The sequence below is a fragment of the Spinacia oleracea genome, chromosome 3 (assembly GCF_020520425.1).
Source record: "Spinacia oleracea cultivar Varoflay chromosome 3, BTI_SOV_V1, whole genome shotgun sequence".
Lineage (NCBI taxonomy): Eukaryota > Viridiplantae > Streptophyta > Magnoliopsida > Caryophyllales > Amaranthaceae > Spinacia > Spinacia oleracea.
The window spans coordinates 132,346,969-132,372,902 of NC_079489.1; the positions used below are offsets into that span (position 1 = coordinate 132,346,969).

The window sequence follows — 25,934 nt, forward strand, 5'->3', positions numbered from 1 at the left end:
ATGAGTAGTGTAGTCCTTAGGGGTGATGGTCATCTCCCCCCAAGGGAAGTGAAAAGTGTTGGTGGTATCCCACCACCACTCCAGAAGCAGGCGTACGAACCGCCTAGACACGTTAGGGCCTACGACCTCCCTAAAGATGCATACCCTCGGGTACAAAGGACACGTCTCCACCGCTGCACGAGTCCGACCGTCCAGCTTCCCCAGGCGCTCGACGAAGACCGACCCGCTGTAAGGTCGACAAGCTGTATCTGCCCCAGCCTTACCGTCATGAAATCGGGACACCACGTGATGCTCCAAGTCGTGGTGCAAGTCAATCCCATCATTCTCTATGGGGGCCAACCAAAGAGGCCCATCCTCAGGGTCGGAACCCCTCTAGACTCCAAAGGAGGAGACGAAGAGGCATCTCTCATCCTCCGAGAGCGCCGCGGTAGGTACCCTCTCGCCTCATCGGACGAGAAGAAGCAACCCATGGATGCATGACGTCCGACATACTACATTTCGCAAAATACGAAAAGGCATATGGCGATCATATCTCAAAACCAATAATGCCAAAATAGTTACATCCTAAAATCCCAAATACGACAAACTAGTGGCATCCAACATTTCGTTCTCTAAAGTAACATGTTACTAAGTTCGCAATTAGTGACAAAGGTTCATGCATACGAAATCAACCACGGACTAAATCAAACATCAAAATGATGCATTTTCTATCACTCATAGGCTGTGTAATTGCAAGCAAAGCGTCGAAAAACACCTTCATTGGATTCCAATGTCAATTCGTAGGCACCCTTGGGGGCTAATTTTGAACAAGCACAAAATCACCCAAAATCAACATACTTCCAAAAATTAACATGCTTAAGCACTTATACATGTTATAAACATCACATACAAGCAAACAAATGCAAGAAATTGGGGCAAACATCAAGAACCCCAATTCAATTTGGGCATGAAAAATCATACGAATTTCTACCCAAAGCTAAGCCAAAAGGCAATTAAACTCGAAATTACATACATATATGCGATTTAGATCGACTTGGGAGCAATTTTGGTGAAATAATCGTGCAAAAACAAGCCGAAACGATGAATTTCGAGTAGAGAAGTGGAGAAAATCACGAGCAGCAACGGTTGGAAAATGGCGAAATGCCTCTGAACTACTCGCATTTAAAGAGGACATGTGCTGGAAATTTCCAGCGCTCAAAGTCAAGCGCTAGAAAATTTCAGCGCTCAAAGCCGAGCTCTGGAAAATTCCAACGCACGTTTATTCCCCTCCGACAAAATGTTGGGCCATTCAGCCCATTTCTTATCAAATAACCGCCTATACTTTTTCCGTTTTGTTTCCCGCGGAAAAGTAACAGTATTTCAAAATTTTATATTGAGTGGCCCAATGTCAGGAAACTGCGTCCGGAATCATTGTAACCCATCTAGGTACGGTTGTTTTACTCAAAACATAATAAAACTTGTTTTCAAAAGAAAAAAATTCGTATTTTGAAAAATAAGATATTCTGAAAAGTTTTGTTTTCCGTATTCCGGTTACAATTTTAAGGTTTATTCATTCCTTGATAAAAAAATGTCAAAGTTTTGTGTTCCGTATTCCGGTTCCCATTTTAAGGTTTATTCATTCCTTGCTAAAAAATGTCAAAGTTTTGTGTTCCGTATCCCGGTTCCCATTTTAGGGTCTATTCATTCCTTGCTAAAAATGTCCAAGTTTTATCTTCCGCATCTCGGTTCCCGTTTTAAGGTTTATTCATTCCTTGCTAAAAAATCTCAAACTTTTTTGTTCCGTATTCTGGTTCCCGTTTTAAGGTTTATTCATTCCTTGCTAAAAAATGTCAAAGTTTTGTGTTTCGTATCCCGGTTCCCGTTTTAAGGTTTATTCATTCCTTGCTGAAAAATATCAAAGTAATGTGTTTCGTATCCCCGTTCCCGTTTTAAGGTTTATTCATTCCTTGCTAAAAAATGTCAAAGTCTTGTGTTCCGTATCCCGGTTCCCGTTTAAGGTTTATTCATTCCTTGCTAAAAAAATGTCAAAGTCTTGTGTTCCGTATGCCGGTTCCCGTTTAAGGTTTATTCATTCCTTGCTAAAAAATGTCAAAGTTTTGTGTTCCATATTACGGTTCCTGTTTAAGGTTTATTCATTCCTTGCTAAAAATTGTCATTATCCCATATTCTGTTCTCAAAAAGTCAAAGTTAAGTGTCCGTTTTCGAAAAGCTCTATTCTGCCAAGTTGAACGTCTTCAATGACTCTGTGAGAAGACCGTTCAGGTCAGTAAATTCTCAATGACTCGTGAGGGAACTATTGACATTTCCAATGATGACCCTTCAGTCAAATGTTATCACTCGGGGGCTCTCTAGACCCTCATTCAGACTTAGTTTTAACCAAGCTAGGTCCCAGACGCATTCCGTCTACCAATACTTTATCAGTTGTCTTGCTCAAACTCAATCAAAGTGGGGGCTAAATGTAGGCGCCTATATTTGTCCCTAGGCTCAACACGGTGTGTTCTGATGAAACCAAACACCACTTGATTAAGATTTCCTAAGTATACGAAGAACGATCCATGATTGACTGATAATCCCTTAAACCATATTTCCATATTTAGAAACTACTATTTATAGTAACTGCTATGCTTGAACGCTGCCCAGAAAAGAAACCATGTAAGATAAAATATCTAAGTGTTTGAACCGCCTTACGATTCATCATTAGGTAAGAACTAAGAGTTGCAGTCCAACTCGTGTTCCTAAAGGATAGAAAACGTGAGTAAGATTCGGTAAAAAATCGATAAGACTAGAAAAGTAAAGTAAAACACCAGCATTGGAAAATTCCAGCGCTGGCAGCCTGAGCGTCACTTTATTCTAGCGCTCAAACCATAAATTCTGCTTTATTCCAGCGCTGCAATTTGCTCCTTACACAATCACGCAAAAGATAAAATTGATCCAGTTGTCACCAGAACAGATCTGGCGCACAAAATGCAAGAGCTAGAAATAACCAACGCTCCTGATCCAAGCGCTGGAATTTTCTAGCGCTCAACATATCTCAGTTGGAAAATTCTCATTCCGAACTTCATCTTATTCTGGCCTATTTTACTATGAATAGGGCCTTTGAAAATCGGAAAATAACACACAATTCCAACCCTAAACCCTTAAGCTTGAGTATTGACCAAAGCTTTTCTCTGTCCCGTATTCGTGCATCTGTCGTATTTAACACACTGTTAAGCAGACCCTGCCCGCACAATCGCCTGATCGCTGAATATTGTCGAAGTGATGCTGAAACCTAAACATAGTCCTTAAGCCTAAAATACTCAAAACTCTGGAAGAATCATGTCCCATAGTTAGTCAGTCATCGGAAAGTTCTAAAGCAAAACGGAAAGCTAGCAAAGTCATGTGGTAGGTGTTCCTGAGAACCGCAGTAAAGCCTACGCTTTGTTGTAACGTGAATATATATTTTTATTGCTTTCCCCACCATATAAATCTGCTAACTTTAATTTGTTATAATGCTCACGCCTAAATCAGATAACTCTTGGACAAACCGGTTTATTGTTAAGCCCTTTTAATCAATCTAAATCAGCGTTTTGACATCTGTTTAGTAAATATATGTGCATTAAAATCAATCAAGAGTAGTAATTAGCCTAACGCATTTCCCATCATCGTCACAATTGAACTAATAAGGACCACGCCGCGTGGGCTAATGCTGGGCACTCCCCGTATTAGTATACGTCCCCCGAATTCTCAATCTCTGTTGTGCTGGATGTACGTTGAGGGATCTCCACACCAAGGATCACAAGGGAACCTATGGTCGTTGTGAATCACATATCTTTGTACTCCAAACATATCACGACAACCGAGTTTTGTCAGTTTTCTAAAACTGAATGGCGACTCCTAAAGTCTAGTAGAAAGAGGCTAAAGCCCACAATTAGTCCCTATTTACTTAATATGTTTGCCACATCCAGAGAGGAAAAGTCGTGTGGGTCGTACACCTTCCTAAGAGGCGCCCCGTCGTATTTTTCGACCCCCTCACAGTCGGCCATACGTGTCATGAATTCAAAATTAAATTAAGAGAAAGTAGAGAAAACGATCTTGACTTTAAGCTTTACCAACTGGATCTAAAAACCTATTCATTATCTTAAAATGAAACGGGTCTGGAAGCATCTTGTTTAGGTGGCCAATTTTCTCTCAATTGGATATGTTTTCCAAAAACACACTTGGCAATACAACATACCTCAGCTCCCTAAATCAAGGCTCTAAACCTCTTAAAGCGGCCCACGGCCCATTGGTAATAAAAGCCTAGCTCCATTTACTACACAAACACTATAAATAAGTCGCCTTAATGCACATACAAAGTTACGTTCATTTATTGCCTTCAGACACTTTAACCTAGAGAGCTTTTGAAGGGTTGGGATGCGGTCATGGAGTCCAATAATAGGGATCAATGTGGTGGACTGGTGGTGCTGGTGGTGCTGGTGCGAGCTGCGGAAGGGAGAGGAAGAGGAGATAGAGTAAATGAGTAAAATGAGCAAGCATGGATGGCACGTGGGGAACCAAGAAGTTATAGAATATTTGACATTTGTCCAAACCCTCAAGGCTACAGCTGTCCCACGGCTGTTCCTATGACGGCGAAAACGGCGGAGCTCTTCTGTGCTCTGGCCGAGTTTGGGACCACGTGGACCCTTCAGGATTTTTGGAACTGGGCCCACCTTTTTTTCCTTTGCCAATCCGAAAATTATATCCTTAACTCGATCAACGCGCGGATGGTGTAGGGGCCTGCACGTAGATCCACGTGCACCTGCACCAAAACGCAAAAACATTAAAAGAAAACACTAAAAACAAAAAAAAAGCGAAAAAGAACATAAGAAACTAAACAGAAAGAACATAATAGAGTAAACGAAAAGAACATTAACCAAAACCTGAAAAGAACACTAAGGTTAAAAAACTAAAGAAACGGTACAAAAATGAAAATAACATATTCTCTCTCCTGATAAACTATAAAAAAGAACAACTATTTTTCAAAAAGAACATCATGTGAAAAATACAACAGAAAAACAAAAAAAAACATATTATCCATAATATTATTAAATATTAAAAAACAGTAAAAAAAAAGTTAAAAAAGTTAAAAAAAAGTTAAAAAGAACACAAAATAATTATAAAAAAAAAAAAAAGAACAACAACTTTTTTATAAAATACAAAGAACAAAATCAAAAGAAAATAACAAATACTCAAAATTAAAATAAAAATGAACAACATTTTCTTTTTCCTTATCAAACAAAAGAACAGAATGAAAGGGACGAAAAGAACAACAAATGTATGTTCTTTTATTAGGTGTATTTGTTCTTTTCAAACCACTTAGTGCTCTAATTAAAAAGACGAAAACAACGATATTTTGATGCACTTAAAACTAGATCTACTATTTAAATGTATTTTTGTTCTTATCCCACGCATCAGATCTATGTTCTTTTATTAAGTGTTATTTGTTCTATTCAAACGATTTTATGTTCTAATTAAAAAAACTAAACAAAGATTTTTTGATGCACTTAAAACTAAATCTATATTTTTTTAAAATGTATTTTTGTTCTTTTACCATGAATCAGACTATGTACTTTTTTAAGTGTTATTTATGTTAGGTTATGATACATATGACAATTCATAAATCATGCGGAAAAACCATTTAGCCAGGAAAACATATTATTTACACATAATCATTTAGCATAGTTTAGATGCATACTCTTTGTTGCGTGCCTTCCCTAGCTGCGCCCGAACCGAACAAGAACAAGTCTTTAGGACTCCAAGTGTCGTCCCTCCGTAGATAGTCCACAGTACGTCCGGATCCGCCTTAAGATTGACCAGCTAGAATCGCCCTTAAGGTACTAAAGATTTCGGCACTTTTGAGCAAGGAATGTGTCTGAATTTTTCTCTCAAAAACTCACTTTTGAATACTTGAAAACTTGTTATAAATTGTGAACCCAGGCCACATATTTATAGGGGTATGGAAAGAGAATTGGAATCGAATTAGGATACGAATTAATTAAATTAGAATCACAATAAAACTCTTATTTAATTAATTTATCAAATAGAATTAGGAATTTAATCATTAAACGAATCCTGTACGTTTTAGGTTTCGTATGTGAACACAAACACCCACGCACGCACAGCAGCCCACGAGGGGCGCCATGCGCGCGCGCGCACAGCCCGAGCATCGCAGCCCACGACTGCCGCAGCCTTGGGCGCGCGCTGGGCCTGCCTTGCGGTGGGCCTGGCGCAGCCTTGGGCTGGCGTGTTGTGGCGCGCGTTTCCTTTGCTGGACGTGGGCCTGGCTTCGTGCTGGGCCTTCGTCTAGCAAGCTCGTCCGATGCTAATTCGTACGACGCGCTTCCGATTAATTTTCCGATTCCGGAATTTATTTCCGATACGAACAATATTTAACATTTCCGTTTCGAACAAATATTTAATATTTTCGTTTCCGGAATTATTTTCCGATTCCGATAATATTTCCGATTCAGACAATATTTCCGTTTCCGGCAATATTTCCGATTCCGGCAATATTTCCATTTCCGATAATATTTTTCGATACGTACCATGTTTCCGTTTCCGGCAACATCTACGACTTGGATAATATTAATATTTCCGATACGATCCATATTTCCGTTTCCGGCAATATCATCGTTTCCGGAGTATTCATTTCTTGCCTGTGACGATCTCAGCTCCCACTGAAACCAAGATCCGTCGATTCCGAATATCCATAGATGGAGTATTTAATGCCATTAAATACTTGATCCGTTTACGTACTATTTGTGTGACCCTACGGGTTCAGTCAAGAGTAAGCTGTGGATTAATATCATTAATTCCACTTGAACTGAAGCGGCCTCTAGCTAGGCATTCAGCTCACTTGATCTCACTGAATTATTAACTTGTTAATTAATACTGAACCGCATTTATTAGACTTAACATAGAATGCATACTTGGACCAAGGGCATTATTTCCTTCAGTCTCCCACTTGTCTTAGGGACAAGTGTGCATTTCCTAATTCCTTTGCCGCTCGATGCTTGCTCTTGAACATAAGGTAAGAGTTGTCATCCTTATTATGTCCAGAGGTGTTCCTCGGTTTCAGAGTTCAACTGATCAAATAAACAGATAATCATAGCCTATGATTTATCCGAGCACGGCCATGCATTTCACAGTTTCTAGCTCTTCGAGTGGCCTTGTACAACTTTTAAGCATCTCATCCCGATTTATGGGAGGACAATCCCAATCTTGCGATCTTGAGATTAGACTTCGTTTGATAGGTGATTACCTGAGCGTTGCCTTTATAGCCTCCTTTTACGGTGCGACGGTTGGTCAACGTCAAAGTAACCAGTTCTCAAACAAGTAATCTCAAATCACTCAGGTATTGAGGATTTAGTGTCTAATAATTTTAATGAAATTTACTTATGACAGATTTTCATCTCTTACAGTAAAGTTTCATAGGTCTTGTCCGATACTAGTCTTCCCAAAGTAAGTATCTATGCAAATGATTATGACATTGCCATGTCCACATAGTTCAAGAAACAGAACTACTAGTCATCTTGCATTCTAATCGTCTAACGTTTTCTATGCGTCCAATTTTATAGAAAACTCCGACCAGGGACCTTTTTCAACCTTTGACATTCAAGTTCACTTGATAGACATTTCTTAGTCACAGGACTGGTCCTGACAGTCTATCTTGAATATTTCGTCAAATTTGAAGGGACTCATCATTTAATACTAAACCAAGATTAAATGGAATATGAAAATACATTTCATATATGATAAATGTTCAACCCCAATGTTTTACAACCATGGGCCTCTAACCCATCTTTAAAACATTTCATGGAATTCAAAGCTATGCTTTATTTCCAGTGCTACAACGTGAGTGTTGCTTCTCACTTGTTGCATAGGTTTAGTTATCATGCTTTGCCAATCTTAATATCCTTTTCATCGAATGTTCTTCGAGATATGATGATAAGATCTTTTCGAGTTTGTTTATTATGTGATCTAGTCTTTCTTACTTCGATGGTGGTTTTACTCATTTTGCAATGAAGAACCATCAAGTTAGCAGACGTTTTTCTTGCTTCAAGAGTGGTTCTACGCATTTTTCAATGAAGAACCATCAAGCCAGCAGATAGGTGATCTACCCAAGTTCAGTGAAGAACTTTAAACAACCCTGTTTTATTGCTTCTTAGGCAATAATTACTTTTACTTCAACTGTATAGGTTGCTAGTGATGCTTTGTTTGGATTTACCTATCCAGGCAGTTCATAGATATGTGGAAGATTCTCCAACTATATCTTAGAACATAGAAATTATTATTTTAATTTCCCACGCAACAACTCATGGTCTCCAACCCATGTTGCCATTTTCAAAACACGATGCTCTATAGCTCGTCCTTATCAATGGTTAACTCCAAAGGGTCTTGCTTGATCCTTTGCCAGTGTTTATGCGTGTAGCATCAATATTTAGCATATCTTTATTTCCTTGAATCGAGAACTATTCCTATGTACCTTTTCAAGTACCATAAGTATTCTTGATCTCAATCTAGTTGATCTTTACTTAGATCAATAGAGATTGGTATATTTTCGTCATGGCTAAAGTCATACGATACGTTTTTGGCGATCCTCATATTATATCATACATGATAAATTCTTTTGCAGAATAATTCCCAATTGAATTCTATTCATGTAACTTTAGCTTATCTAGTTTCAGTAGATACTAAATTCAGCTAAATTCTTTGACATATAATATAGGTTAAGAATCTCACTTAGATCCTTTAATGTTTTAACTTAGTAAATGCTTATACATAGTTCAAACATTCTTTTACTTAGATTTATTCATATGGGTCGAATATCTCCAATGGAGTCTTTCGTGTTTGATTTAGTAAATGTCATTACTTAATCCAAAACAATATTATAAGATCTTTGTAAATAGATCTTAGTACCCAGTATGAACCAAGTTTCGCCTTGGTCCGTCATTGATGAATAATCTCAAATCTAAGTATTTAGCATTTGAATGTTATTTCACAATAGAGAGATATGTGTGTGATACACATAGGACCAATTAAGTTTTATGTACTCCCACTAAACTTCTTATATATCTATAAGAATCATGTAAATTTTATGAAACTAAAATGCTTATTAGCTTCACTTAAAATACAGTTCCAATTCCCAATTGCTTGCTTAAATCTGTACTTAGATTTTATAACCTAGCTTTCCTTTTCAAGCATTTATTTGGATCCACAAATCCTATGACATACCATGTACATAGTTTATTCCAACATTTGATTGAGGAATACGTTTTGTCATCCAATTGCTATATGTACCAATATGCAATCATTGCTTGAATATAGACTTGAGCATTACGATTATGCATGAGGTTTCAACACAATCCATGTCATGAATTTGCTTGTAACCTTTAGCAACTAATCTAGCTTTGTGTGTGAACACAATTTCATGTTTGATGGTTTTTATCCTTGAAACAAACTTGCAACCAATAGGTGTGAAACTATTCTTGCAAATCAACAAAATTTTAATTTTGTCATCAAAACATTGAGTATGTTTTATGGCCTCTAACCATTAAACATTTGAGTCTATATATGGCCTCTAACCATTTTAGGGAATTTGGGTTTCGTCATAGCTTTCTTACAGGTCACAAACTCATTAATTTACATGATAATAGTTTGACTGCAAGTTGTAGGTTTCTTCACTATCTAATAGAAGAATATCATAGTTTCATTGACCAGAACTCTATGTTTCTCTACTATCTAATAGAAGAATCTCATAGTTTCAGTGACTTGAATTCTATGCCTACTTGGGTATAGAACATCAAACAATAGAATATCAATAGCCACTTGAAAGTCCTTTGAATATTCTGTTCTCCTTGAAGCACTTGTAATTAAAGTCTTCTAAGAGATGTCTATTCATTAAAAGCCACTTCTAAAGTCCTTAAAGAATACGTGTTCGGATTTTCTAAAGAACTTCGAAAAGCCTCCGGAATGTCCGTCTATGTTTGTTGTTCGCCTCGAAGACTTTCAAGGTCTATTTTCTCCCACTTGTCATTTTGGAAACGAATCTCCAAAAGGACATTATTTCGAGCAAACAAACATTATGTTCTCAAAAATTCGTGGTAGAAACAATACCCTTGTGTTTCATTTGAATAAATCACAATGAAACATATATCTAGACTTGGGCCTTAGTTTGTTGAATAACAAACACTAAGCTCCCACTGAGTTTAGCAACTCTTTAGATATATATAATTGAAAAGATATCCTGAAATTACTTTTCAATAGCTTTGACGAATTTGGTTTAGTTTGGTGGTAGTTGAGCATTTTGTTTTAGAAATTATAGGAAAAGTCTTTATGATTCATCATTGATCGAATCAAGTACTAATTGACTTCGATTATTCCAACTACGATATGCCATATCTTATGGACCTAGATTGTGAAATTACAACACACAATCATTGATGGTCATATTTGGTCTCAAGTAACCTAGATCTTTATGATTTCTTGCCAAGTGGATTTTATACTTCTGAATCTTTGAACTAGCCAAATAGATTAAACTTATATCACATTTGAGTAAATAAACCTATATTCACTCAAATCCATAATAAAGTCATAAAATCTTTCTTTATCTTTGAACTCTATCGTCTAGGCGTTCTAACAATAGTTCATATTCTTTGTTACTTTCAACAAGTAAGACTAGCTTGTCTTAAGTTGATCTAGAAATCAACCAACTTTCAAAAAGTCCATCAAAATAGAGCTTATGAATGTTAACTTGTTGATATGGTCTAAGAAACAATGCCAAAGATTAAGGGAACTCAAATCAAGGGTTTGATTTGAACCTAGTAAAGTTCTTTAAAGAGTTGTTTGTTTTAATCAAGCATATTGACTCAACCTGTAATTGACCATTTCATTCAAATAAACAAACAAACATTGGTTTTTGTTTTTCTTGAATGTGAGTCTTTCTGTGTTTGAAAACAGAAATTTAGGTATGTTGATTATGGAACAAAATAGCCATTAAGTTCCAGCCTTTGAAAGGACTTAAAACAAACTAGATGACCCTACAACTAATGTAGCATTGCCATGCTTCATTTCCCACTTGTAGGTCATTAGTGTATCCTAGCTTCCATTGTTTGAGTTATTACCGAAGTAAGAACCTCAAGCGGTATATGATACCAAGGAAGTTTGATTGCTAGGTCACTTCTCTTTAAACATAAACTTATAGGTAGAACAGGAATCGTAAATTCCTTTCATTTGTTCCTTTGTTTTCCTATTTCTTGTACCCTTTCTTATAGTCTTAAGAATTGAATTCTTTAGTGTTGACTTTTATACTTTGTTAGACATGTCCAATGTCACCAACAAGGTTCTTTACCATTTTAATTTATGTTGAATATTTTGTTCCAACTAGATGATCTTACAGAAGCTTCTAAAGTTCTCTAAGTATCGATCTATTCGACTGTCTAGGAACTAGACTCATTCGAGAATTAAATGGACAAAGATATTAGGTTGTTAACCATTGGTAAAGCTGAGCGTATTAAACTCAATGCTTTATGATCTCAAAACTACAGTGTATTTTGAATTCACAAGCACCAATTGGTTTGCCATTCGACTTTGATGTTCGAAAACAACCATAAAAGTCGCTAAAAGAAACGTACATTTAAATTGCTCATTTTCTCTCATTTCCGTGAATCGTTCTTGGATTCATTACCAATCGAGGAAATTTACTGTTACCTTTCTAAAAGGATTTACCGCAGTGCAAGATTTTTAATTATAAACAATAATTAAAACATACATTGAAGCATGCAAAGTCTAAACATTTATCATGAATAATAACTTGAAAATTAAAGCAATCATGCAATTCAAACAAGTTATTAGCATTTTATTCGAATTTATTGTTCCGGCAGGTGTGAATAAAATGATTCCAAGATCCTAAAATCATTGAAGAACTAAGCACAGTTTGTCGACTTAATCCTAAAACATCTTAGGTAAGCAAAAGCCTTTTGCTAATAGTCTAGAAACTATTCTTGGTTGATAGGTACGTCTAAGAACTTATTAGGTAAACCTATCGATTTTGCCACGACATAAAAGGACTCCTTAGTTATATCGTTGAGTTTCACCAAAACTAACATGTACTCACAATTATTTGTGTACCTTGCCCCTTTAGGACCAATAAGTAACACCTCGCTGAGCGAAAACTATTACTAGATTGATGTAAAGGATATCCAAGCAAGTGTATATTTTGGCATGGCACCTTTTAACTCAATTTTTAAGTTTGGAACTTAAGGCTCTTACTATGTTGGTTAGATTTTAAGTGAACTAAAATCCTTAATCATGCAACATAATCAAGCCACAATCTCATGCATAATTAAGACATATTTAAAGCAATAAATAACTTAAAGCATGCACAAGATAAATGTGATCTAGTATGACCCGACTTCATCTTGAAGCTTTGACTTCAAAGTCCGTCTTGAAAATCTCCGTGGGAGGCACCATTTTCTTCAAATAGGATAAGCTATAATTAAAACTAATTACAACTATTTGATGGTACGCAGACCATATTTGAATTAAAAAACAACTTTGGTACTTTAGACCAATTACATTCAAATTAATGGTACGCAGACCATATTTTCTATCCTATTTGGGCCATACTAGTCACTTCATAACCTGCAAAACAGTACATATACAATATATACCATTCACCCATTCATTATCATGAATGGCCCACATAGCTGGTTAGTAAAACACATTATGCATCACGTAAACATTTGCAGCAATTAATCAAGGGCACCAATAATCTACCAATTATTCATTCCTTATTAATTCTAATCAAGTTGTTTTAACCTTAAGGATTCGTAGACCTAATCAAGAGTTTATGACTAAAAAGCGCTCCCACTTAAACCAATAAATTCATATGCTTTACTAATTTTAAACATAAAAATGTATTTCAAGTCTAACCGGAAACATACAAATTTAATTAAAATTTAAAGCCCATATAAATTTATAATTGAATCCAAAATTTTTAATTTGATTTCAGTCGTATTTAAATTAATTCATGATTTTAATTTTAGTAAAATAATTAGAATAAATAAAATTTATTATAATTACAATATTCAAAATTAAAATCCAAGAAAATAATTTAAATTATTAATTTTAAAATTAATTAAAATTACATAAACTGAAAATTTCAAATTAAACATTCAAAACGATCTAATCGTAATGCAAACACCCTACGCATCGCACGCCCATGGGCCACACGCACACAGCCATCGCTGGCCATGTGCGCGCAGCCCATGCGCTCGTCGCATAGCTGCTGCATCTTCCCATCGCAAGCCATCGCACAAGTTGGTGCTCGCTGCGCGCGCGCCAGCGCTCGATGCACGCGAGCCATCGCTCGCCGTGCGCGCTCGCCAGCGCTTGCTGCGCGCGCTCCAGCGCTTGATGCACGCGAGCCATCGCTCGCTGTGCGCGAGCAATTGCGCGCGATCAACGCTGGGCGCAGCGCTCGTGGCACGCGAGCTTGCGCTCGCTGCGCGCGAGGCTGCGCGCGCTTGCGCGAGGCAGTGCGCGTTGTGGCGCAGCTCGCTTGCTGCCCACACGCGACTGCCATGCCTTGCCTTCGCCCATGCCCATTCATCCATAGCTCGTGGCCCACGACACAAGGCAGGGTTGCTGCCTTGTGCTCGTGCACCATGCCCCTGCTCATTGCATTCGTGCCGCACGGGCGACGAGCTCCCTTGCTCGTCGTCGCATGCCCGCACTATACAACACCCCTTAAGGGTAACACGAAGCGTCCATTGCTTTGTGCGTGCAAGTTATGTGAACGAATCGCATAAAAATTTAAAATTTATATTTAAAATTAATGACAAATTATTAAATAATATTAATTTCATAATTTTAGGGCGAAAAAATCGAAAATTTATTATTCAATTGATTTCCGATTATCATGGATTCAAGCCTAGGTCATAAAAATTTAAAATTTATCATAAATTTACAATTTTTATGGTGGTTTTTAATCATAGGTTTCTAATTAAATTATAATTAATTATGAAAATCAAATTAATTCTAAATTATTCTAATTTTCAACAAATTAATCATAATTACAAATTAGATTGCATAATTAACAAGGCTAGGCATTCAAACTTGTTAAACATATACAGTAGGTCAATCAAAAATTCAAGATTTATCAACAAGAATCGCAAATATTTAATTTAACATCTTAAATTTACGAAATTTTGCATTCGAAAAACTAAAACCTTCGAAAAGTCATAGTTAGGCTTCGAATTTGAGAATTCTGGGTTCGGCAGAAAAGTACTATTTTTGTCAAAATTTTAGAATGCCTTTTACATGCGGAATTGACACAAAAATCACTCGATTTGGATGAGTAACGAAGAAACTGCCGAAAAACTGCGTACGTATAATTAAATAAACGCAATTTGCAATTAATTAACAATTACGAAAATTAATCACCCCTTTTAATTCTTGCAAATTTGTAATATTTAACCATGTTCATGCAATTTAGATTATGAAAATAATAAGAGGCTCGTGATACCACTGTTAGGTTATGATACATATGACAATTCATAAATCATGCGGAAAAACCATTTAGCCAGGAAAACATATTATTTACACATAATCATTTAGCATAGTTTAGATGCATACTCTTTGTTGCGTGCCTTCCCTAGCTGCGCCCGAACCGAACAAGAACAAGTCTTTAGGACTCCAAGTGTCGTCCCTCCGTAGATAGTCCACAGTACGTCCGGATCCGCCTTAAGATTGACCAACTAGAATCGCCCTTAAGGTACTAAAGATTTCGGCACTTTTGAGCAAGGAATGTATCTGAATTTTTCTCTCAAAAACTCACTTTTGAATACTTGAAAACTTGTTATAAATTGTGAACCCATGCCACATATTTATAGGGGTATGGAAAGAGAATTGGAATCGAATTAGGATACGAATTAATTAAATTAGAATCACAATAAAACTCTTATTTTATTAATTTATCAAATAGAATTAGGAATTTAATCATTAAACGAATCCTGTACGTTTTAGGTTTCGTATGTGAACACAAACACCCACGCACGCACAGCAGCCCACGAGGGGCGCCATGCGCGCGCGCGCACAGCCCGAGCATCGCAGCCCACGACTGCCGCAGCCTTGGGCGCGCGCTGGGCCTGCCTTGCGGTGGGCCTGGCGCAGCCTTGGGCTGGCGTGTTGTGGCGCGCGTTTCCCTTGCTGGACGTGGGCCTGGCTTCGTGCTGGGCCTTCGTCTAGCAAGCTCGTCCGATGCTAATTCGTACGACGCGCTTCCGATTAATTTTCCGATTCCGGAATAAATTTCCGATACGAACAATATTTAACATTTCCGATTCCGGAATTAATTTCCGTTTCGAACAAATATTTAATATTTCCGTTTCCGGAATTATTTTCCGATTCCGATAATATTTCCGATTCAGACAATATTTCCGTTTCCGGCAATATTTCCGATTCCGGCAATATTTCCATTTTCGATAATATTTTCCGATACGTACCATGTTTCCGTTTCCGGCAACATCTACGACTTGGATAATATTAATATTTCCGATACGATCCATATTTCCGTTTCCGGCAATATCATCGTTTCCGGAGTATTCATTTCTTGCCTGTGACGATCTCAGCTCCCACTGAAACCAAGATCCGTCGATTCCGAATATCCATAGATGGAGTATTTAATGCCATTAAATACTTGATCCGTTTACGTACTATTTGTGTGACCCTACGGGTTCAGTCAAGAGTAAGCTGTGGATTAATATCATTAATTCCACTTGAACTGAAGCGGCCTCTAGCTAGGCATTCAGCTCACTTGATCTCACTGAATTATTAACTTGTTAATTAATACTGAACCGCATTTATTAGACTTAACATAGAATGCATACTTGGACCAAGGGCATTATTTCCTTCAATTTATTCTTTTCAAACCATTATATGTTATTTTTTTAACAATCTATGTACGCTGATATAAAAGAACAAACTATGTTGATTTAAAAGAACAAACTATGTTGATGACACAGTAAAAGTAAATTTGTAAAAAGAACATAACAATTTGAAAAGAACATTAGAGGAAAGATCAAGGAAATGTACCTTAATCACTTGATCAACTTTTATCAGGAGCATCAATATCTTTTAATAAATCTTCAAAAACTAATCTCAATCCTCGGAAAATATCACGCTCTCCAGAGATTCTCTTGCGTCGAAAACTAACCAAATTGAACTAGTATTTTTCTTAATTCACTCATTTTCAACAAACGAGAAACATTCAAAAGGAATTTTAGAGAGAGAATAAGGAGAAAATGGTTTTTTTTACTCTTTCACTCACCATCTCACTCTTTCTCTCTCAAAAAATCTCTCTTATGTTGAGAAAATATAAATCCTCTCCTCTTTCTCTCTCTAAAATGTATTTCTAAAATGACTAATGGTTATGACTCATAAGTACATGCAATTATTATATATATATAGTTGCTGAAAAATAGAAAATGAACAAATAGGAAGGAGAATCAAAGAATTGAAGAAAAGAGAAGGAGAAATGAAAAATTGTTAAAGAGTGGATAATGAGAACCGTGCACGTGTTTTTATTTTGTTCTTTTAACAAAGTATTATAAAAAAACAAATGAAAAGACTAAAAGGACATATATAGAGACTAAAAGAACAAGTCAAGTACTTTGTCCCACAATAACATATGATTCGGAATCATCATTTTCATCATTCTATTATGAATTATCAATCACATTATTCATAATATCTGAAAAAATAATAGGTTAACATGTATAAAAACAAGAAAAAGAACGCAATCAAAAGAACAAAGGATAAATAAAAAGTAACAAGAAAAATAACACAATAAAATAAAAAGAACAAGTTATGAAACGCAAATGAAATTGCAAATAATTAAAAAGAAGAACACATGCAATAAAATAAAAGAACAAATTATGAAACGCAAGTGGTCTATTTTTCTACTATAATGAAACTGTTCTTTTAATATGAGCATAATGAAACTGTTCTTTTAATACGAGCATATGTTCTTTTAATGCGTAAAACTGTTCTTTTCTGGGAAAAAAATCCTAACTACATAATCAAAAACTTCAAAATCAACGATTTCAATGAAATCAGCGTGTTATTACATAATTTGATTCATTAAAATCATCAAATTCATCAAAACACGATTATTAAGAAATCATCAAAATAGTAAAAATCATCAAAAACACAATTATTACAAAATCAAAATCATCAAAACATACCATTTATTATTATAAAATTGAAAAATTACCTCCCAAAATCTGATTATCAGCTGTAGAATTCAGATTTGAAGAAGAAGAATCAATTTAATTTGATGTTGAAGCAGAAAAATCAACGAATTTTTGGAAAATTTTATTACTTTCTCTCTCTAAAACCAATTTAAGAAAACGTAGTTCACATTTTCTCTCTCCTCTTCATAGTTTGAATTCAAAACATAAAACCCAAAATAATATATATTGCAAAAATAACAGCTAATCAAATAAAAACGCGATAAAAATAGCTGAAAAGAACAGAACCTTAAATATTCCTTTGTTCAGGGGAATTGTTCTTTTGTTCAAGGGCACTGTTCTATTTTCTGGGAATTTAATGAAAACGCGTGTTTTATGTTTAATGTTGGTCGTTTTGATCCCGGTGCACCTAGAGTTACGTGCACACGCCTGCACCATCAAAATTGCGTAACTCAATCAGTGTTACTGTTAATTGTTCTTGGAGCCTATAAATCACCCCAAACAATGCAGCAATTTCCGAACCCAAAAACTCAACTTCGACAATATTATCTCAAAAACTCCCCCCTGTTCCTGGAAAATACATTAACATACCAATGTATGAGAAACATCTCCATCAAAACCTCGACATAAATGGCGGATCGTGGGTCGATTCCATGCGGGCTTCGTCCCCTACCCACGTCAAATCCACCACGTCTCTCACTCCTTCTGCCTTGTCACTAGTAAGTATCATATATTACGTACGGAAACAATTCATTTTCTCAAAATTGTGTTAATTAGTTAAAAATAATACTAATAAAAAGAGTTGATCAATGTTTTAGGAAATGCCATCCGCTCTGGACATGTTCAAGCACATAATCAACTCATCTAAGGGAAAACAAATTGTCATGTTTTTGGATTACGATGGCACTCTTTCTCCAATTGTCGACGACCCCGACCGTGCTTTTATGTCCGACGCTGTATGTTTTACTCATTATCATTCAAGTTTGTTCATTGATGTATGTTCGATTTTGATTTTGATTTGTTTGTATGGAAATAGATGAGAGATACAGTAAGAAGATTGGCTAAACATTTCCCAACCGCGATTGTGAGTGGGAGGAGCCTAGACAAAGTCTACAACTTTGTCCAATTGCCCAAGCTGTATTATGCTGGAAGCCACGGTATGGACATCAAAAGCCCTGCTAATAAATGCTTCAAATTTCCCAAGGTTTGTTTTCTTATTTCGTATATATATATATATATGCAACTATTAATTCCTAATAAAATACTCCGTACATATTTTAGTATTAACGTAGTTTTGTTGTACTGTATGTCTTTTTAGAAAAGTCAAGAAGTCGTATTTCAACCAGCTAGTGAATTCATCCCTATGATTGAACAGGTCGGTTAAGTTGCCCCTTTTGTGTTACTTTCTACGTACTAATGTTTCCATTAATGTTGACATTTTACGTACGGAAATGGATAATGATGTTTTAGGTTTATAAAACGCTTTCGGAGAAAACAAAAAACATACTCGGAGCTAGTGTGGAGCACAACAAGTTTTGTTTGTCTGTGCATTATCGTCTTGTTGATGAAAATGTATATCCAATCTTTATCCATGATTTATTATTTATCATAATTAATCAAAAATATACGGGGAACTCGCATTTTGATGAATTAAATAATGCAGAAATGGAATGAATTAGCTCAGGAAGTAAGGTCAGTCCTCGAGGAATACCCAGAACTCCAACTAGCTCAGGGTCGCAAGGTAAATATATTGGTAAAAGAATAAAAGATAGAATGGACATTTTATATAACGTACTACCTCCGTTTCAGAAAGTTCTGTACAGTTACTATTTGCACGAACTCCAATGCAATATTTAACTACTAATATATCTAATTTTGTATGTGGAAAAATTATAAAACTTGATATTCTGAAAATAAATACCGAGATCAATCTAACAAGATCTTACATGTAACGTTTTGATGTATATAATAGTGAGAATTTACGGTCAAACTTTTCATATTTTGGACACATATTTCAAAGTGTAAAGAACTTTCAGAAACGGAGAAATATACGTCTTTTTTATGTAAAGAAAATATAGAACAAAATTTTTATTATTTTAAATCATTTTTCGTCAAAATGGAGATGGTTTTATGTCCTCTAACATATGACTGGATAACAGGTGTTTGAAATCCGACCAGCTATTAAATGGGACAAGGGAAAGGCATTAGAATTTATTTTGGAATCACTTGGTAAGTTGTTTGATAAATTATTATAGAAAGGGAAATATATTATTGTATCGTGTGTTTTTATTACTGTATTCGTGTTATTCTAGATGATAAAATATCGTATGTGGTAGATTTGTGTTATATCTTAATTAGCTATATGATATAACATAAAAGTCTATATGAATTAGAAAGTCTACAAAGCTTAGGATATATGGTTTGTATTATAAATAGAGACGTATGTCCACGAACACAAATCACGTACTAGACACAACCCAATATTTTTCCCATCAATAATACTTTATCATGATATCAAGAGCATCTTAGGGTTCGACTCTCCTTATGTCATGAGACAAATAAAGTTTGGTTTTCCTTGTACCGTGAGACAAGCTAGGTTCATATTGTTGTTTTTTTATTCTTGTTCCTTGAAACGACAGGACACGTAAACTTGGTTTTTCCTGTACAAAATGGAAGATTCGTTGTAACGATAGGAAGCATATTGGTTTTCCTAGTACGAAACGACAAGACTCCTTAAAACTACAGGACAAGCAAAGTATATTACGTTTTTTTCCTTGTACGAAACGACAAGATTCCTTAACAAGACAGGACATGCATATGACGTTTTTTTTCCTTGTACGAAACGACATGACTCCTTGAAATGACTCCTTGAAACGACAGGACATGTATTTTGGGTTTCCTTGTACAACACGACATGACATGCATACATATTTTTTTAAAATTTCCCATCGCAACGTTTAAAAATTGTCGTTCCGATAGCGGTAGGGTATTGAGGATAACACTAGATGAAGATTATCGTACGTATGTGGTAAAGTTGTTACTCCCTCCGTCCCGGAATACACGCATCGGTTTGACTTTTTGCACTATTCACATAATTCACTTTGACCCTATTTTATTTCTAATATATGAAAACAAAAGTTAGCATATAATATATTGTTCGCTTCATCTTAACATATATTTTAAAAATATTAATATTTCATAAGTTTTTATAATATGTAGTTAAAGATATTGGTGGTCAAAGTTGTGCATTGGCAAGCATGTCGACTCGAACCGGTGCGAGTATTCTGGGACAGAGGGAGTATATCAACTATATGATATAAGATAGAAGTTTATATGACTAAGAAAACCTACGAAGTTTAGGATATTTAGTTTGCATTAAAAATAGAGGCGTATGCCACGAACACATGCATACCTCACAAGACAACACAATATTTTTCCATCAATAATATTTTATCATTATTACTCCGTATTTTTGTAAATTTCACTATCACATTTTTTAAAATTATTCTTTTAATTGGTTTTTTTATGATTGGTGAGAAAGAAGCTGACATTTGTTAGTTCGTTATTTATCATAATCATATTGAGAATGTGTGATGATAACACTACAAGAATTTGTATCTTTAAATGACAACCTAATAACGACGCGTTAAATATCCTGTCGCAAAAGGCTTTTACGACGGGGCTAACAACCAAACAAAGACGGGAACAAACGTCGCAAATGTCTTTTACGACGGGTTAGCGACGACCCCCTTTTATGACGGGTTCGTGACAGGAAATCCCGTCGTTAATCAACGATTATTGGCCTTTAGCGACGGGATTTCCCGTCGTTAATGGAACAATTTCTTGTAGTGTAAAGGTCGCAAGTTGCGACAAATAAAATATGTCGCAACTCTTTTAATAATTCTATAAGGGTGCAACATAGACCGCAACTCATCAAATTATTTTTACTATCAACACCATATTTTTACTATGAAAATATTAAAAAGGTAATACATAAAAAAATTAATAATTTATGTAATGCTTATTGTAAATATATATTTCCTTTGATTTTGTAAATTATATATTGAAAAATAGAAATTACAATCTAATAATAATTGGGACACGGATTATTCGCAATTATTTTGTCTCTAGGTGCGACCTTTATCACTTTGCAGTCGGAAATGAGATATTTGTTTGTCATCTAACATGTTACAATTTTACTTGTTAATTAAATTGCTACAGGATTGGCTAATCGCAAAGATGTTTTCCCAGTTTATATTGGTGATGATCGTACGGATGAGGATGCATTTAAGGTATCCTATATATATATATGTTTCTTAATTACTCCTAAATCAACTTTTCACATGCTACTAATTAATTTTGTTATTTTTAGGTTTTGAGATACAGAGAACAAGGTTGTGGCATACTTGTATCCAAGATTGCCAAGGAAACAAACGCGTCTTACTATTTACAGGAACCACCCGAGGTAATTTTAATTACTCAAAAGTGCAATTATCATTCATTTGTAATTTCATTTGTATCTTTTATTCCCTCTCTATTTAAATAGGAGATATACTGAACACATATATTTAGGAAAAATAGTTGATTGAAATAAAATAATAAAACAAGTAAAGTTGGGGTATTTTAATCAAATAAATAAGTAGGGACCATTAAATTTTAGAGGGATGTGGGGTGGGGGGTTTATGAAATTAATTGTTTAATGTGGTAGTGGATCATAGGATAAATTAGATTTATTATTTATTTAGATGGCGGAGTTCAAAAGTTATTATAAATAGTAAGTTTGTCCCTTATTTAAACACCGGAAATGATATACGTGTGTCTCCTATTTAAATACGGAGGGAGTATATGTACTAACAAAATGTATTGCACTCAAAAGGTATACAAGAAATTTATTATACGCCATGATACCTTTTACTCAGAATTTTGTAACTTTTACCAAATTATTTTGTAACTTTTATTTTATAAAAAAGAGTTGATAGATAAACATTTTAAAAACTTAAATAATTAATTTTATACATTCTTCGTGATTTTGAATAAAATAATTTTTATTAAGATACACTAAAAAAGTTGATAAATTTAAAAACACAAATTCTTATTTACATGGGGTGTACGATAAATATTGTACACCAAAGTTAAAGTTGACGTAAAATGCTTAAAAGTTACCTTTATATATGTAAAAGTTATCTACTTTTTAGTGATAAAAATTTTCATTTTAATAAAAAATATTTTCTTCAAAATCACTAATAATGTATAAAACTAATCATTTAACACTTTAAACGTTTATCTATCAACTTTTTTTTAATAATATAAAAGTTGGAGAAAAATGGGTAAAAGTTAGACAGAAATGCGTAAAAGTTATGTTGGTGTACAATAAATTTATTGTACACCTTGTGCATGCAAGACCTTTTGATTTAAAAAATGCTTTAAATAAAGGAATTTTTGTCATAAATGACTTTTTAAAGTCCAAAAATTGTGACAAAGGACCTTATAAAAAAATTGTTGTGAGATGAGACCTAAAATTGATTTTTTGTTGTGAATTGGGACCTTTTATCCAATTTCCGGTGGTTGACTCCAATTTTCCGGCGTTGACTTGTGCGTGCTTGGCACGTGCTTATTAAAAAATGATTTGTCACCTTCGGTTCCACCTTTAACTACCCTAAAAATCAAAATAAATAAATAAAAGTAACCCTCTACTTTGGACGGTTTGGACGAATAAGAAGAAAAAAACATTTTTTAATAAGCACGTGCCCGACATATATGAACGAGTCAACGCCAGAAAATTGGAGTCGATCGCCGGAAAATTGGAGTCAGCTATCGGAAATTGGTAGAGGTCCCAATTCACAACAAAAAGTTAAATTTTAGGTCCCATTTCACAACAAATTTTTTATAAGATCCTTTGTCACAATTTTTGTACTTTAAAAGGTCATTTATGACAAAAAAATCCTTAAAAAAAACTTAAATAAATCATTTATTAGATATGAAATATAGTTATAATATTTGTAAATAGTAAAATCAAATTTAGAGTTAAATATAAGCACGTACAAATGAGATATAAAAACATGGGTGAAAACAAAATTAAAACAGCTTAGAATTACAGATGTAGAAACAAAAAAACTATAATAAAGAAGCCCATTTTGCTACGGGTAGGAACCGATCACTAAGTTTGCCCACTGAATTCACAACAGATACCACTGATCAACGGAGCACAGATACACAGTTGATGAGTTTTAAATTCAAGAAAAAGGAAAAGAAAACAATAAACGCAGGACAGCAAGAAAAGACCTGCGGTAGCAATTGAACCTCGGATAATACGGCAACCCTTCGTCACTAGGGCATGGAAAATTTTATGATTTTGTATACTATTTTTACTATTTCCACCGTAGTTAATTAAAAGATTTTTTTAAATCGGCCGTATTTAATTAAAATATACACATATTTTTTTCCCAAATTCTTATATTAGACTGTCTTCACCATCAACTGATGGTGAGACCAATTCACACTTGCGAATTTAGGTATGTTACTTTTATAGTTTAGACATGTTACTTTTTTTTATAATTTTAGAAGAGGTACTTTTTTTAGTTTATGTATGTTACTTCTATAGTTTATACATGTTACTTTTTTTATACGGAGTAGTTTTAGGTGAGATACCTTCTTAGTTTAGGTATGTTACTTCTATAGTTTAGACATGTTACTTTTTTTTATATAATTTTAGAGAAAGTACTTTTTTTAGTTTAGGTATGTTACTTCTATAGTTTATACATGTTAATTTTTTTTATACAGAGTAGTTTTAGGAGAGATACCTTCTTAGTTTAGGTATGTTACTTCTATAGTTTAGACATGTTACTTTTTTTTTTTTAATAATTTTAGATGAGGTATTTTTTTTAGTTTAGGTATGTTACTTCTATAGTTAGATATGTTACTTTTTTTTTTTAATAATTTTAGAGGAGGTATTTTTTTAGATTAGGTATGTTAATTCTCTAGTTTAGACATGTTACTTTTTCTTTTTATAATTTTAGATGAGGTACTTTCTTAGTTTAGGTATGTTACTTTTATAGTTTAGATCTGTTACTTTTTTTTTTTTTATAGTTTTAGGGGAGGTACGCTATTGGTTTCGCGCTCGTCACACCATCAAGTTGATGGTGTGACTGGTCTCACAGGAGACGCGCTGTACTTTATTTGGCATGTCATTGTCCCCACTTTCATTTATGTTAATATTTCCCACTTTTTTTTGGTCCACATACTTACTCACATCAGTTTTTACTACAATAAAGAATCACCTACTACCTGACCCACTTTTATTTTATTTTAATAAAATCAATTTACTCTCCAAAAACTACGTGTCGGTCAAAATGTATCTTTTAATTAAGGACAAATTGTTTTTACCACCTATAAAAAATCTAAAAATTGTTTTTACCACCTAAAAAATTTAAACTTGTATTTTACCACCTAAAAATAAATTAAAACTTGTTTTTTTACCACTTGAAAACAAAAAAGGAGATGAAACATTTATGCACGGCTACCTAATTCAATTTTCCTTCAATTTTAATTGTTACACTCCCTGTGCAATTTTCTTTAAATCTTTCACATTTTTCTCTTTACTTTCATTAAATTTTGTCAATTTTGTGAATTAATGGTGGTGAAAATTATGTAAGTTCATGGAAAATAAGGAACTTGGGGAAGAGAAGAGAGTTATGTACATGAAATCGTGAAAAAATAAAACATATGAGAAATATTACCGTTATTGTTGCCCCCGACATAACATTTTCATATACTTTTCCATATTTTAGGTGGTAAAAAACAAGTTATATTTTTTTTAGGTGGTAAAATACAATTTTTAATTTTTTAGGTGGTAAAAAATAATTTATCATTTGATTAAATAAAGAGGGAGTATATACAAAATTTTAGTTTTTAACTTTTGGGGGTGGGTAGGTGGGGTGGGGGGGGGGGGGGGGGGGGGGAGGAGGGGAGGCATTGCACCCACCAGCCCCCTGTCTTAGCCGGTGCGCATAAGGTGTGCAATAAAGTTATTGTACACTAGTATAACTTTTATCCAATTTTTTTTATATGTTTTACATTTTTGTAGATTTTAATATACTTTTATTAACTTTTATATTATAACAAAAAAAGGTTGAGATAAACATTTTAAAGGATTAAATAATTAATTTTATACATTATTTATGATTTGAAGATAATTTTTTTTTACTAAAATGACACTAAAAATAGATAACTTTTACATACATAAGCTTAACATTTAAGTATTTTGACTTAATGTTTACTCCGATGTGATATTTATACATTAGTTATAAATAAGAATTCTTGATGTACTGATACTAATAATCGCGGTTGTATTATACGCGCAGGTAATGAGCTTTCTACAACGCTTGGTGAAATGGAGGCGTGAGTCATTAAAGAGGTGGTTTTAAGTTTATGAACATTATAATTCATGCGGAAAAACCATAAAGCCAGGAATCCAAATAAATTTCCACATAGTCAATTATCATAATTCAGTATACATAATATGTGATGCGTGCCTTCCCTAGCTGCTCACGAACCGAACAAGAACAAGTAAAGAGCTCCAAATGTTGCCCCTCCGTAGATAGTCCACAGCACGTTCGGATCCGCTTTAGGTTCAACCAACTATGCTATTCTCTAAGGTTTTATGCA

The 25,934-nt window shown here is 34.6% G+C and overlaps 1 protein-coding gene across 1 annotated transcript; it reads left to right on the forward strand.

Annotated features, from left to right (window-relative positions):
- Window positions 1–25,934, forward strand: LOC110794598 (probable trehalose-phosphate phosphatase H). The gene is made up of 11 exons (XM_056839660.1): window positions 1–427; window positions 17,781–17,989; window positions 18,089–18,226; window positions 18,307–18,474; window positions 18,589–18,645; window positions 18,741–18,842; window positions 18,934–19,011; window positions 19,430–19,499; window positions 21,492–21,562; window positions 21,643–21,735; window positions 25,631–25,934. Exons 1-11 carry the CDS (start codon window positions 1–3, stop codon window positions 25,691–25,693), a joined length of 1,476 nt encoding a protein of 491 aa, XP_056695638.1. The 3' UTR covers window positions 25,694–25,934.